This window comes from Oryctolagus cuniculus, chromosome 9, assembly GCF_051225735.1.
Source record: "Oryctolagus cuniculus isolate XC-2025 breed Fujian yellow rabbit chromosome 9, ASM5122573v1, whole genome shotgun sequence".
In the NCBI taxonomy this organism is placed as follows: Eukaryota; Metazoa; Chordata; class Mammalia; order Lagomorpha; family Leporidae; genus Oryctolagus; species Oryctolagus cuniculus.
This window is the reverse complement of record NC_142875.1, coordinates 20311146-20337891: the sequence shown is the minus strand read 5'-3', so window position 1 is coordinate 20337891 and position 26746 is coordinate 20311146. Positions and strand designations below refer to the sequence as shown.

At 37.3% G+C, this 26746-nt stretch overlaps 2 protein-coding genes across 2 annotated transcripts in view; both read left to right on the top strand.

The window, feature by feature from the left end:
* The window catches only part of GPC5 (glypican 5), a 1597736-nt gene that overhangs the window by 855820 nt on the left and 715170 nt on the right, over positions 1–26746 (top strand). The window lies entirely within an intron of this gene.
* PUDP (pseudouridine 5'-phosphatase) lies at positions 10692–11433 on the top strand. The gene is given in 2 exon segments (XM_089304843.1): positions 10692–11006; positions 11008–11433. Coding segments are annotated over 2 exon segments (741 nt in total).

Here is a 26746-nt window from a genome sequence, read left to right as displayed (position 1 = left end):
TCCAGTCCAGCTCTCTGCTGTGGCCCAGGAACGCAGTGGAGGATGGCCCAAGTGCTTAGGCCCCTGCACACGCATGGGAGACCAGAAGGAAGCACCCGGCTCCTGGCTTCGGATCCATGCAGCGCGTGGGCCACAGTGCGCCAGCCGTAGCAGCCATTTGGGGGGTGAACCTATGGAAAAGGAAGACCTTTCTCTCCGTCTCTCTCTCTCACTGTCTAACTCTGCCTGTCAAAAATAAAGTAACTGAAAAATATAACAAATGGGCTAGTATGAGGCATTGAGGAAACATAAATGATCAAAAATTATCAATCCTATGAGGATTTTTCTAGAAATATTATCCTGAATATTACCTCTGACCTGGGTTTAGGATCAAAGATAACCAAATGGAAAGTAGAATAAAATTCACTCCAGACAGCATTCCCAGTCACAAATTTTCAAATATCACAGTATTTTCAGAAAAATGTATGTGTATGCTCTTCTCGGAGCACCTTCTTAAAAATTTTCATTTCCTCATTTTTTTTTTAAAGATTTAATTATTTATTTGAAAGACAGAGTTACAGAGAGAGGTAGAGACAGAGAGAGAGGTCTTCCATCCTCAGGTTCACTCCCTAGATGGCTACAATGGCCGAAGCTGCACTGCTCCGAAGCCTGGAGCCAGGAGCTTCTTCCAGGTCTCCCACGTGGGTACAGGGGCCGAAGGGCTATGGGCCATCCTCCAGTGGTTTCCCAGGCCATAGCAGAGAGCTGGATCGGAAGTGGAGCAGCCAGGTCTCGAACCAACCCAAATGGGATGCCGGTGCTTCAGGCCAAAGTGTTAACCCGCTGCACCACAATGCCGGCTGCTCATTTCCTTATTTTATTCAGTTTAAAGACAGAGTGTTCTCAGGCACTGGATTAGTACTAAATGCCTGGGATTTGGGTACTCAATTCATATCTCTTATTGGGATGGGAGGGATCCAACTACTTGGGCAATCATCTCCTACCTCTCGAGGATTGCATTAACAAGAAGCTAGAATCAGGAGTGTAGCCAGGACTTGAAACCACTCTAATGTAGGATGCAGGTGTCTGAGCAGTATCTGAAATGCTAGGCCAAATGCCGACCTCAGAGCACCATTTTTGAGGAAAAAATGATCGAAGAGGGTAGGAAAGTAGTCAGTGGCCTCTGTAATTCAGAAACCTTTATTACTGCACTTGTAAGTAGTTAGGAATTTATTCTGTAGGAAATAATGGATATACTGAACCATAAAGAACTACAAATGAAAATCCACATATTCTGGGGGTCCGGCGCTGTGGTGCAGTGGGTTAATCCTCTGCCTGCAGCACCAGCATCCCATATGGACACCGGTTCTAGTCCAGGTTGCTCCACTTCCAATGCAGCTCTCTGTTATGGCCTGGGAAAGCAGTGGAAGATGGCCCAAGTGCTTGGGCCCCTGCACCCATGTCAGAGAATGGGAAGAAGCGCCTAGTTCCTGGCTTCGGATCGGCACATTTCTAGCCATTGCTGCCATTTGGAGAATGAACCAACGGAAGGAAGACCTTTCTGTCTCTCCCTTTCACTGTATCTAACTCTGCCTCTCAAATAAAGTAAATAAAATCTTTAAAAAAAATCCACATATTCAATATATAATGCTCAGATGACATAACAAGCCTTAGTGGTATTTAGGCAACAATTTGCTCTAGATTGTTCAGTTTTCAAGTCCAAGATGGAATTTATCAACTCTCCCCAAAACAGTTTTTTGGTTGTTTTTAGTTTTCCCTTTTTAGTCAATATTTGACTTTCCCCTTACCCCCATCCTCTAAGCCAGAAACTCGGGAGTTATCTCTGATCCTCTCTTTTCCTCATTCTCCACATCAAATAAGATCCATTACATTTATTGGCAAATATCTCTTAAAAATATTCCATTTGCTATCATCACTGTCACTGTATTAGTTTAGTTTCTCAATATTTCTTGCCTGAATTGTTCTAATATGGTCATTCCCCCCCCCCCCCCCGCTGTGTGTGTTCCTATACTTCACATATCGAACTCTGCTGGAATAATATTTTTAGAAGACATTGTGATTCTTTGCTGAGATGTGTGGCCTCAGTGCAATATTATTCAGTAGAGAATTGTTCTTTTAAAAAGAGGGGGTCAGCTCAGTGTGGAAAGCTTAGTAAGAGATGTAGAGCAGTAGTATTTAATTATTTATTGGTTAAGATAACCAGTTTCATTTCTTCCAAAGACATAAATATACTTTTTACCAAATGAACCTGTTCTGTTAATAATTTAATCGCATTATGTATAGGTATGACCTTTTGCTTGTCTTTGTAGATTAGGTGTAATTTAATAAAATGTACGTGAGTGCTAAGCTCACCAGGAGAAAAATACTGTGTTGTCTCCCTTAGCTCACTGAAATGCGTAGTGGCACTCCACTGTTCAGGATTTCTAAAGACACATTCTTTAAATTTCAAAGATAATTAAAGTTGTTATGCTGTGTATCTGCCCATTTTGTTGCAACTTCAAGCCCATCCTTGTATAAATTGATCTGTGATCCTGCAAACTACATTCCCCAAACCCTTAACTAAATTCTCAAACTACTTGAGATTTTTAAATTTTATTTTCCAGAGGATGTTGACAGCTACTGTGCTGGTTATTTTTCTGCCAATGGTAGACCCTCAAGATAGATTAAGAAAAAAGATAGGGAAAGAACTTCTTTCCATTTTTTCACTTTTGTGGGCATTATATCCACAACAACGAATCATTCTCCTGCATTCCTACACTTTTGTCTCTTATATTGACAGATAAGTGAACCTCAAAGACACTCGTACCGATTTATTTTGCCTCTGTTATTAATCTGAGTACCCCCAATGTGGTGCCCCACAAAATTCTAAAGATCATCCACAAAGGACCACGCTCCCATTTTCCATCCTGTTTGCATTTCCTCAAGTCTCTTAAATTTAGTGAGTCTATCTCTTTTGTTTTTTGTTATCTAAGAGCGGCAGCTACTCCATGAAGTAACAAATATTCATGTTCCTCAGCATTTTATTTTTAGTGTACTTATATTTAAATGTATATGTGCCAATTCCCATGTTAAATTAACTCTAAATTTGTTTTTGTTTCCTTGAGTAAACCCTATCTGATACAGCTGGTGTTAATGATATAAAGTCAGAACCTAACCATAATTATTAGCTGAAAACCAATAAGATGTTCCTCCCAGTTTTCAAGGGGATAAAACTATTAGAATTTTCTGTAACTGAATGTACTACTGTGAAGGTTAACATCTGTTTTACCATTTCCTCTACAATTCTAGAAGAAAATAATCACATAGAAAATTAGATGAAATTAGATATTCAGGTTTGGAGATATTGAACTGAGAATAAGGGGAAATAGCTAGCTGCCTTTTGGGTAGGAAGTACTCTGGGGCATAGCCCTAGAACCAATGAGTCTTTGCTTTATTTTGGCTTTGTGCCTGGTCCACCAGAGTTGATTTGAAGCTCTGTTTCTCAATGAGACTACGATGTAAAATTGTGTCTCCAAGGGCTGACTGCTGGGACTACTTGATTTTCCATGGAGCCAGCTGTGCAAAGCTAGAAGAGTCTGAGACAGGTCTATTAATTTATAAATAAATAAATAAATAAATAACATATGGTTCCAAAAGTAGTGTACTAAACATAGTTGATTCTTGAAAACAACATCTAAATCTAGTTCCACATTCTTTTAGACTGGCAATGTTGTGATCATATTGTGAGGTACTCTAAAACCTTTCTTCAACATCCTATATGTTTTTTTTTAATCACAGATATATTTCTAAAGTGTAGTTTTATTGTTACACCCAGAACCAAAACCTTTATTAGTTCCTATGGCCCACTCAATAATATAGTTTTGGTTATGAGTTGTTTTAATCACCATAGGGTGTAAGATCTTTGAGGATAAGTCAGATAACATTGTTTTATTTTTCTTTAGAACACAGCACTATTTTTTGATAATGTAGTATACAATCTACATCAGAATTATCACTGTGCTTATTTAAAATGCTCATTGTAGAATCCTACTCAGAGCTATTTAACCAAATTTCCAGTGGCAAGGCACAGAAACTCCTATTTAACAAGTATAATAAATAATCACAATTTCCCATAAAACTTTAGAACAACTGTATCATAACCCTTATCAGAATGCCTCAACATATGAGACATTGAATGAACATGTTCTGAACTGCATGAATGGATGTGAATATAATGTGTAAGTCTCTAAGAAATGTCTTAGGTAACATGAAAAGCAATATATTCTAATGGTTGAAATAGTAACCTTAATTTTGGTCAAGAATATTATCTGGAAGTCAAAATGAATACAGCTATGCTTATATGCAAATGACTGTAGCTGAATTAAAATATAGAGCAACTTTGATAAACATAGTTCTTTTTAACAGGTAATGGTATTTGTGAATTATATAAATAACTCTTTTCTACTTTCACCTAGTGGAGACCTAAGTGGAATTTTTAAAATTTATTTTAATGTGCTGCTTTGAATAAGAATTAATAATCCCAAAGTAATTATTGACTGCTAATTTTCAACTGAAGTGTAAAACACTGAACATAGAGTGTAATTTTCAAGATTAATATGTAATGTCTCAATTTTGGAGTAGGTACATTAACACTTTGTATTGCTTGGCAGTAGTTTTTGATTGATTATGTTTGACTTCCTTTAATTTCCTCACTACCCTAATATTTTATAATTTAAAAATATAAATAATTATGTTTCAATTAAGTAATATATGAAATCAATGCCAGTTCTCTGTTTATAAATTTGCAAGGTAATATGGATTTTTTGTATCATAACACTTTACAAAGTAATTAATAGACTTTATAAGCATATTCTATAGGATCACTTTTTCCCTCTTAAATCTAAACCACATTGTAGAAATAATATGGCATTAAAATAGCATTAAGGTAATACAAATTTTGAACTCTAAATTAAATGTGATTCATTAATGGCTGCTTCTTTATATTTCCAGCCCATTAATTATCTTTTTTGTGGAAATTAAACCCTTATATCCATATCCATTTTATTCACCCATCCAGCCATATACTCATCCACCAATTAAACAGATACTTATTTGGTAGTTATTTTGTGCTAGTGCACATGGAAATTTCTATCTCTGAGGCAAAAAAAAATGGTTAATCAGGAAATTACAATGAAGTATAAATAATTTTATTTGGGAAAAGTAGATCTTATGGAAGCATATAAGAAAGACATCTAATCCAGTCTTAGGAATAATGGAAAAGTTTCTCAAAGCATTTGAAATATAATCCATCACCTAAAAAAAAAAACTTTATGAATAGGTTTATGAATGTCCAGGGAAGCAGTTATTACCAAAAAAAGGAAAGAAAAAAACAAGAACCTAATAACTAGAGAAAGCCGAGCATTCTTAGGGACCCATGTGGAATTCCAGTGTTCTGCATACAGTGTAGGCCAGGGATCAGCATATGCCAACTAATGAATCACTAACTAGTAGCATGCCATGCCAATAATCAGACCATTGATGAGATCACATTTGTTCCCTATCAAAACCTAGCAAATACCAGTTAAGAATGCAGATATATACAAGACATAAGGGTACAATATGTTGATGGTATCAATGAAATATTTTTAAAAAATTATGATGGTTTCTCTACTTCTTCAAGAGAATTTGGCTACCCCTTCATCTAATAATTCAAACTTCTGAATATATCTGTGTCATTACAATGTGGTTAGCTTATTTGTGTCCTATTTCCTCCTGGACCCTAAATTTTTAAAAATGATCAGCATTTTTGTTCATCTTTATATTCTCAGAATCAAGTATAGCAAATGAATAAAGGTGCTCAGAAAATCATTATTTTTAGTGTGTGAATATATACGTGAAAGACAATACTTTTAAATCATTACAGAGAATATATTAAAATAAAACCACACTAGAGTAAGATATAATTAATTATATAAAAATGATAAATAAATGAGGAAGTTATGACATCTATGTAAAACTCAACAAGGGTATTCATTAAATACTTCATTACTACAAGATGCATAGTATTGAAGCTAATACTATGAATTTTTTGGGTTGATTCTGCTTCAGGGTATCTTTATGTCTTTGAAGATAACTTGTCATCATTGCATAATGTTCTTACATGTAGGTTCAGCAAACACTTCTTCATATTCAGTGAACTATGGCAAAAATCCTAAGGATCTTAGAATTTCCTACTACAACAATTTATCTATTGTTATAAAATTCAAAACTAAAATATGAAAGCTGATTAAATAATCTTAAGAGCTAATTTGTATTCTAAAAACTAGATAATACTTACGGATTTATGCTCAATTCTAGTGCACAGCTCTGTTTGGGGAAGATACCCACGTATTAATATATTTAACCGTAATGGAATTTGACCATAATAGGTAATGTTGTCTGGTACAAATACATTGAGTACTTTGGCCTACGTTACATTAATCTCAGCCTATTGCAGGAATTCTCCCAAGAATAATGTTGGAATATCTCAGCAGATTGTGCAAAAGAAACTCTTTGCCATATTTTAAAATATTTTGGAACTCTTTTTGCATATATGGGTGAAATTGAAATTTGAAAAATAAGCTTATTGAAATAAAAGTATCTTTGGAAAGGGTATTTCTAAGTATTTGTCTTAATATCTGAACAAGTGTTTTAAAAATAAAGTTCAATTATGATTTTCATATACAACAAGGATTTATTTGGATAATACTCTTGAGATGACCATCTGGCACTTTACAATAAAGTGACAGGCTTCATAGACTTAGTACAGAGAACAATATATAAAGAAAAGTGACCTCTAATTGTGTTTCTATCACCAGTGTTCAGTGACATGGAACAAGTCTTTTATTTCAGTTGAGAATCCTACATAATCAAGTGATGATTCACAAGCCCATTTTGTTCTCAAATATTTTATCTCAAAGAACCACATATTTTTCAATTGATTGTTACTTAGATAGGTGTTGGTTATAATTGTTCTTTCTGAAAGCCATATTTACCATGAAATATGTCAGGTAGAGAACAACAGAGAAACTTCTGTGGTCAAAGGTTTATTAGTTTGAGACATCAAGGGAAACAACATACCAAAAGAACTGTATTGCAACTTAGTAAAAGGATGATGCGGTAGATTGTGTGTATTTGTCCTGCTGCTGAGTAATTACTAGGGTTAACTTCAACAGAAAAAATGCCAGTTCTGTGTGCATTTCCTTACTGGAGGGAGGGGCTATTTATCATGATAATCTCTGTTTCCAAGGTCAGCAGACAAACAATGCTGGGAAATTATTGATCTAAAACAATCATTACCATATTGTCTCACCCATGGCCTGTTTAAAAAAATGCATTGGCTTCTTTTTTAAATTTTATTTTTTATTTTAGGAAAACAAATTTTATGTATTTCATATATACAGATTTAGAAACATAGAGCTACTTCCCACTCTACCCTCCCTCCTGCCTATCCTCCCACCCTTCCTCCTCCTTCCTGTCTTATTCCCTCTTTTAATTTTATAGTTATCTACTTTCAGTATACTTTATACTCATAAGTTTAACACTACATTAAGAGTTCAAAAATAATATGAAAAAAATACTGTTCCTCAACAGTACAAAGGCTGTAACTATCATCATCAATGCTCAAAATACCATTTTTACACCTATACATTATATTTTAGTACTCTATTTTTTTCCACACATCAGAAAAATCATATTGTATTTGTCTTTTTGGGACTGGCTTATTTCACTAAATATACTTGTTGTTGCACCTTTTTTTTTTTTTTTTTTTTTGCAAAAGACTTGATTTCATTCTTTTTTATGGCTGAGTAGTATTCCATACCATATATACATATGTGTGTGTGTGTATGTGTGTGTGTGTATAATTTTCCAGTCATCAATTGATGGACATCTAGGTAAATTCCATATCTTAGCTATTGTAACTTGAGCTGCAATAAACATGGGGGTACAGATAACTCTTTTATATGTTCATATGCTAATTTCAATTCCACTGGGTAAATAACCAGTAGTGGGATTGCTGGGTCCTATGGTATTTCTATTTTCAGCTTTCTTAGGTATCTTCACACTGTCTTTCTCAATGGCTATACTAGTTTACATTCCCAACAACAGTGGATGAAGGTACCGTTTCCCGCACATCCTTGCCACCATTACAGTGTTTTGATTTATCTTTGAGAGCTATTATAACTGGGTGAAACCTCATTATGGTTGTGATTGCATTTACCTGATGGCTAATGATCCTGAGCATCCTTTCATGTGTCTTTTGGCCATTTGAATATTCTGTCTTGAAAAATGCTTGTTCAAGTCTTTTGCCCATTTCTTAACTGGAATGTTTGTTTTGTTGTTGTTGTTGAGTTTCTTGAGCTCTTAATACATGCTGGATATTAATCTTTTATCAGTTTCATAGTTTGCAGATATTTTCTCCCATTCTGTCACTTGCCTCTTCACTTTGCTGACTATTTCCTTTGTAGTGCAGAAATTCCTCAGGTTGGTGTAATCTCATTTGTCAATTTTATCTTTGATTGCCTGTGATTCTGGGGTGTTTTCCAAGAAGTATTTGCCTATGCCAATGTCCTGTAGAGTTTCCCCAATATTCTTTAGGAATTTGATGATATCAGGTTATAGATTAAGATTCTTGATCCACTTTGAGTTGATTTTTGTGTAATGTGTAAGGCAGGGGTCTTGTTTCATGCTTCTGCATGCAGAGATCCAGTTTTCCCATGACCATTTTTTGAAGAGACTGTCCTTATAAATCAGGGACTGATTTTAGCTCCTTTGCCAAAGATTAGTTGATTGTAGATTTGTGGATTTATTTCTGGCATTTCTATTTTGTTCCATTGGTCTACATGCCAATTTTCTGTGTCAGTACCAAGCTGTTTTGATTATAACTGCCCTTGTAGTATACCTTAAAATATGGTATTGTGGTGTCTCCAGCCTTGTTTGCATTGGATAAAATTGCTTTAGCTATTTGGAGTCCCTTGTGTTTCCATATGAATTTTAGCATCACTTTTTCTAGATCTGAGAATAATGTTCTTGGTATTTTGATTGCGATCACATTGAATCTATAAATTGCATTCTATAGTGTGGACATTTTGATGGTATTAATTCTTCCAATACATGAATAAGAAGATTTTTCCATTTTTTTAAAATCTATTTCATCATCATGAAAGGATGTTGTATTTTACCAAGTGCTTTCTCTGCATATATTGAAATAATCATGTTTTTATTATTCAATTTGTTAATGTGACACATCACATTTATTAATATGCAAATGTTAAACCATCCCTGCATACCAGAGATTAATCCCACTTGATCCCAGTGAATGATTTTTCTGATATGTTGTTTGATTTGATTAGCTAGTATTTTGTTGAGGATTTCTGCCTCTATGTTCATCAGGGATATTGCTCTGTAGTTCTGTTTCTGTGTTGTGTCTTTTTCTGGTTTATGAATTAAGTTGATGCTGGATTCCTAGACAGAGTTGGAAGGTTTCCCTCCATTACAATTGTTTTCAATAGCTTGAGAAGAATTGGAATTATTTCTTCCTTAAATGTCTGGTAGAATTCAGCAGTGAAGCTGTCCATCCTGGACTTTTCTTTTTTGTAGGGTCTTTATTACTGATTCATTCTCCATCTTGGTTTTTGGTCTGTTTAGGTTTTCTATGTCTTCATGACTCAATTTTGGTATGTTGTATGTGTCCAAGAATCCATCCATTTATTTTAGATTTTTCAATTTGTTGGCATATAGCTGTAGTAATTCCTGGTGATTCTTTTTATTTCTGTGGTATACATTGCTATATCTCCCTTTTCTGTTGTAAATATCAAAGTCTAAAATGAGACAATATAGTAACTTAAAAGTCTGAAATGAGGCAATATAATAACTTGAACAAACATACACACCCAAATACACCCACACATATACACACCCTACTGGGCTGAGTGAAAGAATGTCTTATTAGTAGCAGAATGTTACTTAAATGTTTCTTAAATTTTTTCCAATAGTTAAGCATGTTGTTTGTTTTACATGAAGACATCTTATATCTAAAACTTTACAATATTGATTAATCTATCCAAGGAGAGTGAAAAGTTAATTGCAATTGCCACATTGGACAGTATGAACAACTCATTGTAATCCAGTAGACTGTAACAAGTTATATCCCATGATCAATATTTGTATCACTTAGATGTTCAATATTGTCTGGGCATTGAACTTGAAAGAAAGGAGTTTTTTCTACAACAAATTCTATAAAGATTTTTATTTTATTTATTTATTTTGAAAGTCAGGGTTACAGAGCGACTGGGAGAGACTGAGAGAGAAAGAGAGATCTATCCATCTACTGGTCACTCGTCAGATGGCTGCAATGGCCAGCACCAGGCCAGGTCAAAGCCAGGATCCAGGAGCTTCATCCAGATCTCCTAAGTGGGTGTCAGGTGCTCAAATGCTTGGGTCATATTCTGCTGTTTTTCCCAGGCCATTAGCAGGGAGCTTGACCAGAAGTGGAATAGCCAGCACATGAACCAGTGCTTATGTGGGATGTTGGTGTAACAGGGGTGGCTTTAACTGCTAAGTGACAAATCCTGTCCCTCTATAAGGTTTCTAATGGAAAGAAATAGGATCAGATTGCAGGTGATATAGAAATCCAAATTTCATAGAGTTCTCCTATGAAATAGGTAAAAACAATGCAAGTAATTGAAGCTGTAATAAATAGACTTGAGATAGAACTACAATGGCAGTGTCTGTGGCTTGTCATCCACCTCATCTTTGACATGAACAGCCTCCTTCTGAATACAGAAAGGCTACATTCAGTGGTGTTTGAAGAAAAACCTGGCCATTATAGCAAGAAACACAGTTGGCAGATGAAGTCACTGGTGTTGGGGAGAAAGGTCCTAGAAGCTTCCCAGATCATAACAGACATCCTGCAGCTCCCCATGTTCAAAGAGAAGTTGGTGGAGGAGAGCCCAAGGAAGCTGAAGGAGCTGTTCCCCATTGCTGCCTTTCATGCCAGATCTTGAAAAATGGATTCCCCACCTGCAAAAGTTTAGCATTCTCTTTGAGGTTGACATAAGCTCTGGGACAGTGTACTTCGAGATGAAGACAAACAGACACAAGGAATTTTTCAGTCTATCTGATGACAGCATCCTGGGAGGTGACCCCAAGGCAAAGATTGGCAAACCAGACCCTGACTTCTTCCTTTCCTATACCAGGATGTTTGCTCTTCCTCATCCCATGGAAAAGTGTCTTGTATTAGATGACGCTCCCCACAGGGTGGAGGCAGCCATAGCTGCTGGGATGCAGGTTGGCATGATTCCTGATGGAAACTTGAGCCAAGACCTGACAAGAAAGGCAATCTTGGTGCTAAGCTCCTTGCAAGACTTCCAGTCTGAACTGTTCCCTACAAGAGAAGGAACCATGCTGCGCTAAGCCTACTGGTGTGCCCCAGCACATTGTCATAGCTTGTAAAACTGCTACAAGAATAAAAGAAATTGGAAACCTCCAAACTGCAACCTGCATAGGCATTCATCCTCTGACATTGGCTTTTTCATCCAGTGTTGGCATGGTCCATTGATTCTAAAGGATGCTTGAGCTATGACTTGACATCAGGAGGAAGACATAGTAGAGCTTGCCCGGAATGGAGATATAACTGAAATTACCATCTGAGTCATCAAGTGCATATGGTTATATGATAAAGTGAATGAACATACATTATAAGCATTCCTGTATGTGAATGTGCATAGACAAAGGTACTTCAGCATGCTCATGGAGAAACAGAATTAAAGCATGTTCATTTTACTACAAAACAACTTTGAAATCTATGTATACAAAGTGGTGTTTAAAAAGTTCACAGCAAATGTGGCCGGCACCATGGCTCCCTTGGCTAATCCTCTGCCTTTGGTGCCGGCACCCCGGGTTCCAGTCCCAGTTGCTCCTCTTCCAGTCCAGCTCTCTGCTGTGGCCAGGGAGGGCAGTGGAGAATGGCCCAAGTGCTTGGGTCCCTGCACCCACATGGGAGACTGGGAGGAAGTACCTGGGTCCTGGCTTCAGATTGGTGCAGCGCTGGCTGTAGTGGCCATTAGGGGGTGAACCAACAGAAGGAAGACCTTTCTCTCTGTCTCTCTCTCACTGTCTATAACTCTCTCTCTGTCTCTCTCTCTCACTGTCTAACTATGCCTGTGAAAAAAATTTTTAAAAAATTTTTAAAAAAGTTCACAGCAAATGTATATTGTGGAAAACCTGCATCTGGATTTCAAGATTGTTTGCAAGGAAATAAAAATCTTGGGGCCAGTGCTATAGCATAGCAGGTAAAGCCACCTGCAGTGCCGGCATCCCATATGGGCACTGGTTCTATTCCCGGCTTCTCCACTTCTGATCCAGCTCTCTCCTGAGGTCTGGGAAAGCAGTAGAAGATGGCCCAAGTGCTTGTGCCCCTGAACCCTCCTGGCAGACCTGGCATAAGAAGCTCCTGGCTCCTGGGTTCAGATCAGTGCAACTCTGGCCATTGCAGCCAATTGGGGAGTGAACCAGAGGATAGAAGACTCCTCTCTCTCTCTCTCTCTCTTCTCTCTCGTTCTCTCTGCAACTCTTTCAAATAAGTAAATAAATTTTTAAAAAATTAAACATATTTTATTTCCATTTCCCTACAAATTCTTTGAAGTACCCTCCTATGTTTTATGTATATATTGATAGACACATGCATGTTTAAATATATATTTTCTAAGATAATATGAAGTGATATTTATGTTCATTTCTTTTTCATTTTAGTTTTCTGAGCATTGTATAGAAAATGCAAACTGTGTATGCACATATATCTATGTACATGCATGTACATATAGAATGTACTTGTATATCCTTGTTACACACTGCTTCATGTTCTTCCATGTTGATGTTAACTCCACAGTGACTGATGATTAGAAAGGGAAATTCTCTCTGCTCTGTCCCTGGAGTGGGAAAGCTATGTTATGGATGAGCCTTAAAAATAATTCTAATTACCTAGCATTAAAATTTTGTGCCCTCATAACATTTCTTTGGATGAGTATTCAGTGAGAAGCTCTGGGTTATGCCACTTGCAATTTCTTTTTAGTCTGAATGTTCCTATAACATGTGTCTTGTATCTATATCCTATCTACATTAGAGAATGACTCCTACCTCAGAAAAATCATATCTCTCCTTCAAGAATATTGCCTTTCTCCCTTTTTTAGATAGAAATATAATTTAAGAATCTTTACTTGGTAAGACCAAGAGCCACAGCACACTCTTGAAATAATTTTTTGGACTTAGGACTCTTGTCATTAACCCCTTTTGTGGATTTACTCAACCTCTTGAATGTGTCTATAAGTTGGCAGACAAAACTTGTGAACCATGTTGAAGTGGAGAATAAAGAAAAGAGCCTGTCCTAGCATAGCACGTTCTTCCATGTGGTCACTGCCTTTTATTGGACTTGAGCTATTTTGCAACTCTGTAAATTATAGAAAACCCTTGGTAATGCATGTGATGGATCACTGTGTATTGATGAGTGCCTCTCATTGTTGACCAATGTTTACATCAGTTTAACAAGTTCCTTTGAGCATCCTGGTTGCTTGTGCGTGTATCTGCTCTTAGAATTCTGTTTCCAACCAAATATAACATCTAACTACTTCCTTCACAAATTGATTCACTTAAATAAACTCTTTTCCACATGTTCATGTAATGTTTGTGTGGGTGTCATGATTTTACCTTTTTTTTTTTAAAGAAATCCTCTAATGTAAAATCTAAATGTGACTCATTAACTTTTTAAAATTCCAAAACAGTACTCAATTGTAAAATGTTGTTTATATATTTCAAGTGAACCATGCTATCCTTGGATACAGCAAATAAAGGCTCTTGATGAAATAGAATAAAATAAAAAGGAAAGAAAGAAAAAAGAGAGAATGGGGGAAAAATCCAAGGAACAGAACAGAAATAACAATACCTGAATAACTAAATAATGATGTCTATTTCCGCCTGTAAGTAAATGATTTTAAAACATGTAACAAGAATTGGGACTGAAGGCAATAGAAAATAAATTCCAATTTAAAAGGTTCTGACATACAGAAACAGGTGGTAGCTTTGGTAGGTTAAAGGCTAAGTTTAATGCCCGCCAACTTACTGTTAGTCACAGCCCTGCCTGTAGACACAAAACTTTCCAAAAACCACTCTGCTTTCATGTGAATCATATAGGTTATCAGAACCCCAAGGCTTTAAGGTCAACTGTTTTAAATTGACTTTTTTGTTCAATGTGATTTTATTAATTTTAGTTCAATTTAAGGTTTACTGTCAACTTGCTACCAAGAAATACCAGCCAGCCAAACAATACAGTTTTTGTCTCACACTTGACGTACAAGTAGAACATGGTTGGGTCCAACAAGGAGGTTTAAACCTTGGGCTATTCCATTGCCTCTTGGTATGAGAGTAAGCTAATGGGATTAACTGTCACTTGATGAGGGTGAAGGTTGATTCAACTGATTTGTGTCTCAAGGTTGGCTGTCTTTTCTTCTGTCCAATTATAGTCCTGATTAGGAGCTGCTAGTTCCATTAAGGAAGGCTTATTCTTGGAGAAGTCTTCTATTTGGCAAAGGACACAAGTAACAGTGCCTTCAAATTGAACCTCCAAATGCCCCCTTCCCTTAAGTATCTTCAATATCTATTTCTAAAGAATCTACATTCTAAATGACCTTGAAGTAACTTTGAAGTTTAGTAATTAACATTCCCTCATGATCCACTTCCTGTCTTCAGAAAATATTTCTTTTTGTCTTAGTCATCTGCTTTTATTTGAAGGACAGTTTACTAATAAACTACTAAAAGAGAACAAGAAAGAGGAGTCATTAAAATAAGACATTAGCATTTGAAAGATAAATTTTGGATACTATAAACCTTTACCTATAGAAGGAATTTGCCTTTCATTTAGCATTAGCCTTTCATTCTACAAACTTTTTAGGATGATGAAACATATAAAATTTATAATCATTAGTCTATGGTGTTTTCTTTTCTGTTTCCTTACCTGCTCAATAAAACTTGGGGTAGGTGTTTACATAGCAAATTAGATACTCTCATCCCCCATCTGAGACCATGGACTTGATCCCCAGTCTGGTTCCAGATAACAGCTTCCTGCTAATACACACATGGGAGATAGCAGGTGGTGGTTCAAGTAGTTGGGTTTCTAGCACTCTTTCATGTAGGAGGACCTTGGTTCAGTTCCGAGCTCTTTGTTGTGGGCATATTAAAGATTTATTTATTTACTTGAAAGTCAGAGTTACACAGAGAAGGAGAGGCAGAGGGGTGGAGAGAGGGAAAGAGAGAGGTCTTCTATCCGCTGGTTCACTTCTCAGTTGGCCTCAACAGCCGGAGCTGTGCTGATCTGAAGCCAGGAGCCAGGAGCTTCTTCCTGATCTCCCACGTGGCTGCAGGGGCCCAAGGACTTGGGCCATCTCCTACTGCGTTCCCAAACCATAGCAGAGAGCTGGATCAGAAGTGAAACAGCTGGGACTTACACTGTGGGATGTCGGCACTGCAAGCGGCGACTTTACCCACTACACCATAGCATCGGCCCCAAGAACCAGTATTTTTAAAAAGACATAAATAAGAGTATTAAGTAACAGTTGCAAAGTAAAAGAGAAAATATATTTTATTTTGTGAAATAACATAGCTGTTCCCAGTGGGAACAGTAAAGCATCTTATTATGCAGAAACACATTCACCTTATTTATTTGATTGAAGCATTGGATGTTTAGAACTCTGTTGTGGATACTCTTCAGCATTTAAGGTTTGTGTATAAGCTTGGCTGAAGATATTTTCCTTGATTTAATATATTACTTTTAAATATATTTTTAAGGATTATTTATTTCTTAATTTGAAAGAGCAACAGAGAGAGAGAGAGAGAGAGAGAAGAAAAAGGAGGAGGAGGAGAGAGAGAGAGGGAGAGAGAGAGAGAAAGAATCTTACATTCACAAGTCCATTCCCCAAAATGGCTACAACAACTAGAGCTAGACCAGACTGAAACTAGGAACTCTATCCTTGTCTTACAGGCATTGCAGGAACCCAAGTGTTTGAACCATCATCCGCTATCTCCCCAGGAGAGTTAGTAGGTAGTTGAATCAAAAGCAGAGCAGCCAGGACTTGAATTGGCATTCCACTATGGGATTCTAGTGGCTTATACCACTGTACCACATTTGCTGCTATCTCATGTTAAATATTTTTAATGACATGTTTCTTCTAGTACTTATTATTTTTGTATCCAGTCAACAATATTAATTATAAAATGGATAATATCAAGAGAAATTTTACAAATTTTACCCCTATAAGAATATTTCTGGGAAAATTATTTAATACAAGCAGTTAGGTATGCTGAATTTGCTCCTTGCTAAATCTGACATTTAGAGGACTATCTGTTTTAACATATATGGAAAATTTTAACCAAAAAATTACATTTTTTCTTTTGCTGATTACTTGCTCTAGTTTCCATGTTTATATTTCAAATTATGTATTGAATATCTTTATTTTAAATTTATTTTATTTATTTGAAAGAGTTACAGAGAGAGGTAGAGCCAGAGAGAGAGAGAAAGAGAAGTCTTCCTTCTGCTAATTCACTCCCCAAATGACCACAACGCCCAGAGCTGAAGCTGATCCAAAGCCTGGAGCTTCCTCTGGGTCTCCCAAAAGGGTACAGGGGCCCAAGGAGTTGGGCCATCTTCTACTGCCTTCCCAGGCCATAGCAGAGAGCTGGATCAGAAGTAGAGCAGTCAGAACTGCAACCGGTGCCCATACGGGATGCTGGCACTACAGGCTGGGGCTTTAACCCTCTGCACCATAGTGCCAGCCCTTAAAAATCTTAGTTTTGAATTTCTAGTGCCCTGAAAATTTAAAGCATAAAATCATTTAAACAGTGGTAGTGGTTATTCATTTAAGTATATTATCAAGGATTTATTTTCCAATGATGTTAATTATATTTCTTGTAAGACACAACTTCCTCTAACTACAAAAGCTAGATTTTCTATTAATATTGAATACTTGACTACTAACCATTCCACAACTTCACAAGCTCACAGTTTCCACAAGAAAAAGTTATTCTTAAACATCAGAATTCTCAATATCTACTGATGAATTGTTTTTCTGTATTTTCCTTGTAAGTAAGAAAAGATGGAATGTACATGTATTATGGAGGAAATTAGTAAGAACATTCACATTATAAAATTCATGAGTCTTTCATTTGATGGAGACAGAGAGAGATATCTTCCATCTGCTGGTTCACCCCCCTAATACCTGTGATGTCTGGCTTCCTGCTGTGAACTAAGAACTCAGTCTAGGTCTCCCATGTTAGCAGCAGGGACTCAACTACTTGAGCCAGCACTGCTACTTTCCTGAATTCATACTAACAGAAAGCAGGAATCGGCAGTAGAACTGAGACTCAAGTCCAGGTACGCCAGGTGGTGTTCTGGCTGCTGTGTCAAATGCTTGTCGCTATGTAATATTTAGAAGTCTGCTAGTCCTAACTTTAGGAGCTACATTTTTTTAAACTTTCATTTAATGAATATAAATTTCCAAAGTACAGCTTATAGATTACAATTACAATGGCTTCCTCCCCATAACGTCCCTTCCACCCGCAACCCTCCCCTCTCCCACTCCCTCTCCCCTTCCATTCACATCAAGATTCATTTTCGATTCTCTTTATATACAGAAGATCAGTTTATCATACATTAAGTAAAGATTTCAACAGTTTGCTCCCACACAGAAACATAAAGTGAAAAATACTGTTTGAGTACTAGTTATAGCATTAAATCACAATGTACAGCACACTAAGGACAGAGATCCTACATGAGGAGTAAGTGCACACTGACTCCTGTTGTTGACTTAACAAATTGACACTCTTGTTTATGGCCTCAGTAATCACCCTAGGCTCTTGTCATGAGCTGCCAAGGCTATGGAAGCCCCCTGAGTTCACCGACTCTGATCATATTTAGAGAAGGCCATGGTCAAAGTGGAAGTTCTCTCCTCCCTTCAGAGAAAGGTACCTCCTTTTTTAAGGCTTGGTAAATATCTTTTATGATTACCTCCTCCCCCAGTTGGTTGTTCTTCATATACTAAGGTAGAAGCTACACCATACCTATTCTATTCTTTGCAAATATTTTACCAATATTTTAATTCTCTACCTACCTACCCATTAGATAGGTCCTTCCTCAACTGTATTCCACAGATATTCACTTCTGCCTCCATTCTTATTCTGTTACTATGCAATAGAAGTGCTTTATCTTGTATCTAGGACCACTTCAGTTCTCTGTCACCCCCAAATGTGTTCTCAGAGACTTTGCTTTATTTATTTTGTACATTTTCCTCTGTATTTTCAAACTTCTCTTAAAGTACATTCCACCATTTTAAAAGCAAAATGGATGGAACTGGAGGACATCATATTAAGTGAAATAAGCCAGACACAGGAAGACAAATATCACATGTTCTTTCTCATATGCAGAGGCTAAGAAATTATCTGAACACAGAATGATGATGATTGAAGGTTGAAAGGAGTGAGGGTTCAGAGGGAGTTTGGACAATGGGTACTAAACCAGAGTTAGATTGAAGGAATCACTTCCTCATGCTACACAGCATAGTTGAGTATAATACAGTTGCAAAGACCTAGTGAATATTGTGTGGACAAATAGATGAAAGAAACCCCAAGCCTCTAATCATAAGATGATATCAAAGAAAGGGAAATGTTAATTACCATGTTTGGAGCGGCAAACATTGTATACATATTGTATACATATGTTGAACCTCACACTGTAACCCACGAACAACACAAATCTGTTAATAAAAATTTTTAAAAACATATCCAAAAAAGGATAATAAAATAAGTTTTTTTTATTTTTTATTTTTTTTTATTTTTTTGACAGGCAGAGTGGACAGTGAGAGAGAGAGACAGAGAGAAAGGTCTTCCTTTGCCGTTGGTTCACCCTCCAATGGCCGCCGCGGCCGGCGCGCTGCGGCCGGCGCACCGCGCTGATCCGATGGCAGGAGCCAGGAGCCAGGTGCTTTTCCTGGTCTCCCATGGGGTGCAGGGCCCAAGCACCTGGGCCATCCTCCACTGCACTCCCTGGCCACAGCAGAGAGCTGGCCTGGAAGAGGGGCAACCGGGACAGAATCCGGCGCCCCGACCGGGACTAGAACCCGGTGTGCCGGCGCCGCTAGGCGGAGGATTAGCCTAGTGAGCCGCGGCGCCGGCCTAAAATAAGTTTTAAAATTGACAGTTTTGGGGCCAATATTGTGGCGCAGTGGGTAAATGTCCTGGCTGCTCCACTTCTGGTCCAGCTTCTTGCTACTGCACCAAGCAAACAGGGGAGGATGGCCCAAGTATTTAGGCCCCTCTCACCCACATGGGAGACCTGGATAAAGCTCCTAGCTCTTGGCTCCTGGCTTCCTGGCGGAGCCCTGGCTATTGTGGCCATTTGGGGAATGAACCAGCAGGTAGAAGGTCCCTCTCTCTCTCTCTCTCTCTCTCTAACTCTGCCTCTCAAATAAATAAATAAATCTTATGTTAAAATGGACTAATTCTAGCTCCTTTTATATTTAAAGAGTCAATAGATGCACTCCTTACAGACATATGTACCTATTCTCACTTTCTTAAACTCTACTTTCCTAAACCTGTAATCCCCTCTCCTGCCTTTTATTACTCTGTCCTGTCACAGCCAGGCTCAAATAAAAACAGTATTGCCATCTTTTAGTCACTCATCAATATTGTCTCACTTATTCAATCTTCAGAATTAACCATGTGAAAATTCACTTTTTTGAAATATGTTTTCCTCTGTCCATTCCTTCAATTTAATTAAGGGTTCCTATTGGGGCCTCTCATTTTTTACTCTGTAATTTTCATGAGTGATAGAGTTCTTTACTAGCTCAAAAGCTCTTCTAAAGCTCAAACACGAATATCCATTCTCCACATCCATAACTGAGTTCTTCATTCCTATTGCTCCTATCCTGAAAGCTGCTCTGTCTGTTGCTCTGTCTAAATGCCTGTTACCTCTTTCACCCAACTTCCTAACAGAGCTTTCTTGTGTCAACAATTTAGGGATTTCATTCCCTTCCTCTACCTAAGCCTGCCATTACCATAGGAATTACTAACCAGATTTCAAGTGCTGGTTCACACATTTGTACTTATAATAGATGATTAATTCTATGCATTTCTTGTTAAAATGTGGTATTACCCACTGTATCACACATGAGAGCACTTAAAAATTCCTTAAAGATAGGAAGAATGGATAGTTGAGTATAAGGATGGGTGGATGATTTGGATGGATGGATGGATGGATGGATGGATGGATGGATGGATGGATGTGTGGATGGATGGATGGATAGATAAGAAGGAAACTACCTGAGCATTTATGCAATTGGATGTGGATTCAGAAGAGCTCTATTTCCAGGTTGTAGTAATGGGTTAAAGGTGGATACTGCTATTATTCTAAGTCACAAAAAGAATATGATTCTAACGGAGACCATAGGAAACACAGCCCTGCATAAGAACCATTAGTGTAAGAGTTAAAAACTTAAAAAAAATAAAATAAATTAAAAGCATCTGTAAAACCATATTGAAAATAGCAAATAAAACCTAGCTTTTTGCATTGACCCTTGGAAGAAACTTTAAATTTGGTTTTGGAGAATTAGAATCAATTTTGAAAGAGTTCTAGGGGGTAAAATAAGGTGGTAAAAATGAAGAGAGCATGTCTCTTAGTATATGTGAAATTTTTCATGTGCTTTATAGTCACAATAAATTTTATGTCTCCCTTGTTCATCTAGTGCTCTTTTCATTTAACTGACTTGTCACCTTGAAAATATTTTCTGGGAGAGAAAGAGCCTTTTATAAAAAGATGGCTCTTCTTATTACTTAAAAGACACACTATCCTGTATGTTTTTTGAAGATTTGCTGTTATTTTATTTCCACTGAAACCTGAGCTCTGCAGCGTTATATCTATAACTAATTTTTCCAGTATATAATTTAATACAAAGTTATTAAATTATCCTAAAGTAACTGAGATCCATTCCTGCCCTTTTAATACATATATTTTTAAAAACACTCCAAGAAATATGGGGTTTTCTTTTTGAAAAAGAAAAAATAATAAACAATTATTTTAATTTCAGTATATATGTTAGTAATATTGGAAACATTCTAATATTCAAAGCAGCAAAATTTGTTTCTAATTACATGTAATCTCTATCACAATTACGATTTATTTTATTACATTAATTCTTGGTTGTAGATGGAACTGATCTCTAAGGCCAGTCCAAAGAGAAAAATCTTTGTAGTCTATATGCTATGATCAATGAATTAAGTGTAAGTGCAATTAAACTCTCATTTAAGTCAATAATTAGTAAATTTCATCAGTGTAGGATTGCTCATCTTAGAAATAAAGATCTGCCTTTATCACCTGGGTCATTAAATTGGGTTTATTGGCTACACTTCTTCTAGTTTAATGGCTTTTCTGCTTAGATACATGACTCTGGGAAGTGAGTGCTTCATGTTGGATTCTGCTACATGAAAGCCTGATACCTGTCCTGTGTTGGCTCACTTGACTATGTGCTTCTATTCCTGTACGGTGTGTCATGAGCATATTGAGAGTGGTGGCAACAGCAAGGACAAACCCTGTTAAATTCTTCCTCTTTGTGAAACATCATCTATTTTTCTCATTCAAATTTTACTCAATTTTATTTCAGGAGTCAACTTAATAATATCTTCCTGGTTGCCTACTACAGAAAATCATTTTTTCCATTAAAATGCAAAGAACAAAAAAGCTGATATAACTTCCTTGGCACTTCCTACCTTTTATAGCATATCATAATTATTCATATGCATATTCAAATTCTTTAATGCCTTTGTTATAATCAATAGTTACTTTTGCTATGATTTCACAAATACCTGTAGAATGTAAAGGACAATGCTAACACATCTTTGAATACTTTCACAGTTGCTGGTAAGATTCATTTTCAGTTATAAAAATAATATACATTTATGTGTATAGGTATAAATTTATGTATGTACATCTGTAGTTACAAAATATCGTGTAAATAACTCATCTATAAATTCATTAATACATCTATCCATGCATGGATTTAGTTATTTTTAAAAATATTAATTATTTCATTGAGCACCATGCCAAGCACTAAGACCATAAAACAGATTAGTAGGGTGAAACAAATGGTTCTATTCCTGAAAGAGACTAAAATAATATGTGGAAGATAAAATAAAAGTGTAATAAAATGAAAAATGCTTTTATAGAATCAAGCACAAGCTGCCATGGAAATAGCACAGAGTATGACTTTGAATGAAGTCCCTCTTTAAGCTTCATTTTTTGCTTTTTGTTTTTATCTATCGGGGTGTTCTAGAAAGATACATAATGTTTTCCTATGTGTTGGAATATTGGTGAAACATTCGTTTACCTGTTTCCAGATTTAATAGCCACATTGTAATTCTGTGTCTACCTATCTACATTTGTGTGTTAACTGTATGTATGTCATCACTTATCCCATACCACATATCTACAAATATAGAAAAGGACCAAAGAACCTGACATATAATTAGGACTCAATAAATGTCTCTTCCTTTTCTGATTCCAGTGCATTCTAATAAGGTGGAGGAGTGTTTGTAGAAAAGGCTGTGATGCCTATTTGTTATTGTCCATATATCTAAGTGCCACATTGTGTTTTTTTGTGGTTCTGGAGTTGCCTCTTTAGAAACCTTCACTGTACTCTGTGTACAAAGGCCACTAGATGGGGCTTGTGTGCTTAGTACTTTATGATTTAGCAAAATGCACTTCCTTTTAGTTTTTTTAAAATTCAGAAACACTTCTCTTTAGCCTATCCTGTTCTTTATTAACTGTAACACTGTGAGCAATTCTCATTGGAGATCTTTTTATATTAGCAAATGTGCAACATAACCATTGCACTTACAAACGTGACATTCCTCAAAGCAAAAAAACAAATCTCTTTGCAACCAGGCACATTTATCTCTTGAGATGCTAAATGCGTGATCCCATTACCAACCTAATGGTTGTTTTCAAAACTGTCTCATCGTATAATAGAATCTCAGATACAGAACATTGGAAGCTATAGTTCCTACTTTTGGGGAATAGAAATTGTCTTTAAACTTAATCATGAAGTTTGCTCCTTATCTACTGCTAATGTTGGTTTTCCCCTGAAACAGTGGTCCACAAACTTTGACACACATCAGCATTATCTGGCAGATTTATAAAATTGAATGATTAGCTGCACCCCAGCATATCTGATTAAATGAGTCTGGAGTGGACTGTGCATCACCAAGTACCCAGGCACTGTTGATAGTGCTGGCTCAGGGGCTGGACTTGAAGAATGCATGCTGCATGCCAAGTCTTTCTGTGGATAAGGCACTGCCATCCACTATTAGGCCTCCTGCATCAAGAGAGCAGCATGTCACATCTCAACATTCCCCTTTCCAGGTCCTGACCTTGGGACAAGAGCCAGAACTAAGGGATGGTTTGAGCTTTTATTACATCCAGGCTCCTAACCACCAGGCACCCAGTACTCCACCTTAGGTATTAAGGTACATTTAATTTAACTTTAACTGCATTAACACATGGAGGAGTTCTATTCTGTATCTTCAAACCAAGACCTAATACTCACTTGTAAAATAATATGAGGAATTTTTCCCAAGACATCAATGTTTTGAGTTCTGATTTCCCTGTGGCTGATTTTCCTTTGGTTCATTGACTTTTGGATTTCCATTTCTATTCACCATAGCTTCCAACTCCCCAGGATCTCCACCCACCAACCCTGCATTTTGGACCTTCTGCTCCCAGGCCCAATGATCTGCTGTCTTCACAGCCTCACTCATTCTGATCTAAGCACCTACTTTTCTTATTTGCATCAAGCTCTCAGGCATGACTTTATCTCTACCTATCCTAAGGACCTGCCCAAGCACTCTTGAACTTCTTTATGTACTGTTTCTACAGCCAGATAATTCAGTTTCTCATCGTTTGATCCTTTCATCAGTTCTTAACTGTGGGGAGCAACTCGGACTAGACTAAGTTACTGGAATTAAGACTTATTCTATGCATCTGCTCTCCCACAATATGGCGCTGGGAGAGGAAGAAACAGCTTCTACACAGCTGCCTCCAGTTCAACCAATAAACTGTAGGACCTGCTCCTGATTGGAGGAGAGCAGCGTACTCGGCGTGTGGGTAGCAGAGTTGGGATTGGTGGAAGAGGACTATAAAGGAGGAGAGAGACAACATGCACCAGGAACACCTGAGGAACATCTGTGCAGCCCCTGAGAGAGCCGGCCGGCAGTGTGCCGCTCCCCCGCGGAAGTGGGGAAAGTGGCTAGGGGGAACCGCCCTTCCACGGAGGTGGAAGGGACGGAAGCCAACCCGGGAAGAACCAGCAGCAAACCCGGGGAGGGCCGAGCAGACAAAAGAACAGCGCAGGGTCCTGTGTCGTTCCTCCACGAAGAGGGGGAGCGACATAATGGTGCCGTGACTCGGATATGAAGCCTAGGCAGGGTTCAGTGTCGCTCCTCCACGAAGAGGGGGAGCGACACTTAACCACTAGTGATATTCCAGGTACTATCCTGTCCAGCCTCTATGGCTAGGTTGGCAAGCACATATTTTGAGATCTCCATTGTTGTTTTGTGTTTTTGTTACTTCTTGCTGTCACCAGTTTGTTGTTTTCCATGTTAATCAACTTTTTCAATTATAGGATCCTGGCTTTTTTAAACCATCAATTAGTTGACTGTTGCATGGCATCTCAGTGTCTACCTTCTCCATTCTTATGCCAGCATTATCACTGCACTTATCTTAGCCAAAAGGCTGAGTAGCAATGCCAGCATTATCTCTGGTGACCTGAGCATCATCCTCTCATCTGCTTCTCATCATCCCTCCTGCGCTGCTGCCTCTCAGTTAAGATAAAGATAAAGCCTTCACATGTGTGGCTCGTATCTTCAATGGTGTGCTAGCATACCCTATCTCATTTGATCTACCATTTCAAATGATTGATTTTTAATTACAAGAAATCCTATTTTTCAAATGATTTCATTTCACTTTCATAGAACTTTCTGAAGATTTTTAAAATGTATTTGACCAACATAGTGGCAGAGAAAGAGAGAGAGGAAGAGACAGAGAAGTCTTCCGTCTGCTCATTCACTCTTCAAATGGCCACAATGGCTGGGGCCGATCCATGCTGATGCCAGGAGCCTGGGACTCCATCCAGGTCTCCTATGTGGGTGTCAGTGGCCCAAGTGCTTCCCAGACACACTCTCTGGGAGCTGGATCAGGAGTGAAGCAGCTAGTGCTGGAACCTGCGCTCTAATGTGGGATGCCAGTGTCACAAGTGGAGGCTTAGCCCATCACAATGCCAACCTCACCTTCATATAATTTTTATATTACTGTAATTTCAAAAATTATTTAAATCTTGGAGTAGTTAGGCTTTTTTTACCCTATTTATCATCCTGTAACATATCTTACACAACAGTTGGTTACTATCATATTATTTGTGTTCTCCACCATTACCTACTTGCATTATCATTAATTTGCTTAGGTCAGATATTACAGTTTTTGATCAGAATGATCTCTTGTGGCCCAGAAGCTTCCATTTTATGATAACACAACATGTTTACTTCCAAGTCTCTTTCTGACATTCTTTTCATGGTTTCCATATGATAACCTTAAATACATGTCTGAACCCTGTCCACTATTGTAAATCTTCCTATATTGAAAAGGCTAGTCAGAAAGTATAGTGCACAACACCAGACACTTTAAATCAATTAGAATGAGGATCAGCAGAAATATACCACAATTTCCCCTTATTTTTCTCTGCTTCAACATTACATGTAATTAGATACTCCAAGAGTCTACAATGCAAAAGCCATTCATTAATGGAGCGGAGGCTGTTGAAGACAACAGTAAATATTTTAGGGGACTTGGAGCTAAAAGAATTAAGCTATTTGGACAGATAGAATTTTTACCAAGTTCTTCACCTAATTATATTTGTGATACAAGTTAGGCTTGATTTATTCACATGGGATGCTGCAGAGTGAAGCATCTCCTGAGCACTAGGGGTAATAGGAACAATTGCTTCAGTGAGCCTAGTACTGTCATAGCAGCCCTGCCAGAACAGATGGCTCTGCGTTTATTCCAGTCTAGGGACTCAAATTGGCAACAGTCAAACAAAAATCCTGAAAAGCATGTCAGCAGTTGTGGAAATGAATTTTCTCTATTTAAAAAGTCATTCATGACATTCCTCGGAGAAAGCAAATAAAATCAGAGTTATTTGCCACTTTGACCATTAGTGTATATAATTTGGGGCTCTTAATTTTAGTATTATATGAATATGTATATAAAACATATATGTGTCTAATCTGAGACACATATACAGTATGCTATCAGTGTGCATTGGTGAAAAATACCAAAAGTAACATACACTTAATATATAGTAATATACTATTATACTATACAACATATGTATTTTACATACCATATGTCTATTTGCCAGGTTCTCTTAGAAATATGTCAATATTATATAACAGCAGTTGCTAATTCTGACATTAATATATGTTCCTTTGTATTTTAAAATCTACAGTGCTACTAGAATAAGAGTTTTAAGGTTTTCTTTAATAATAGCCTGTATTTTTTTCTATCTTTGCCAAAGCATTTCACCATACCATGTTAGAATTTTAATAACACTCGAATTATATTTTGATCAACCAATTGCACTTC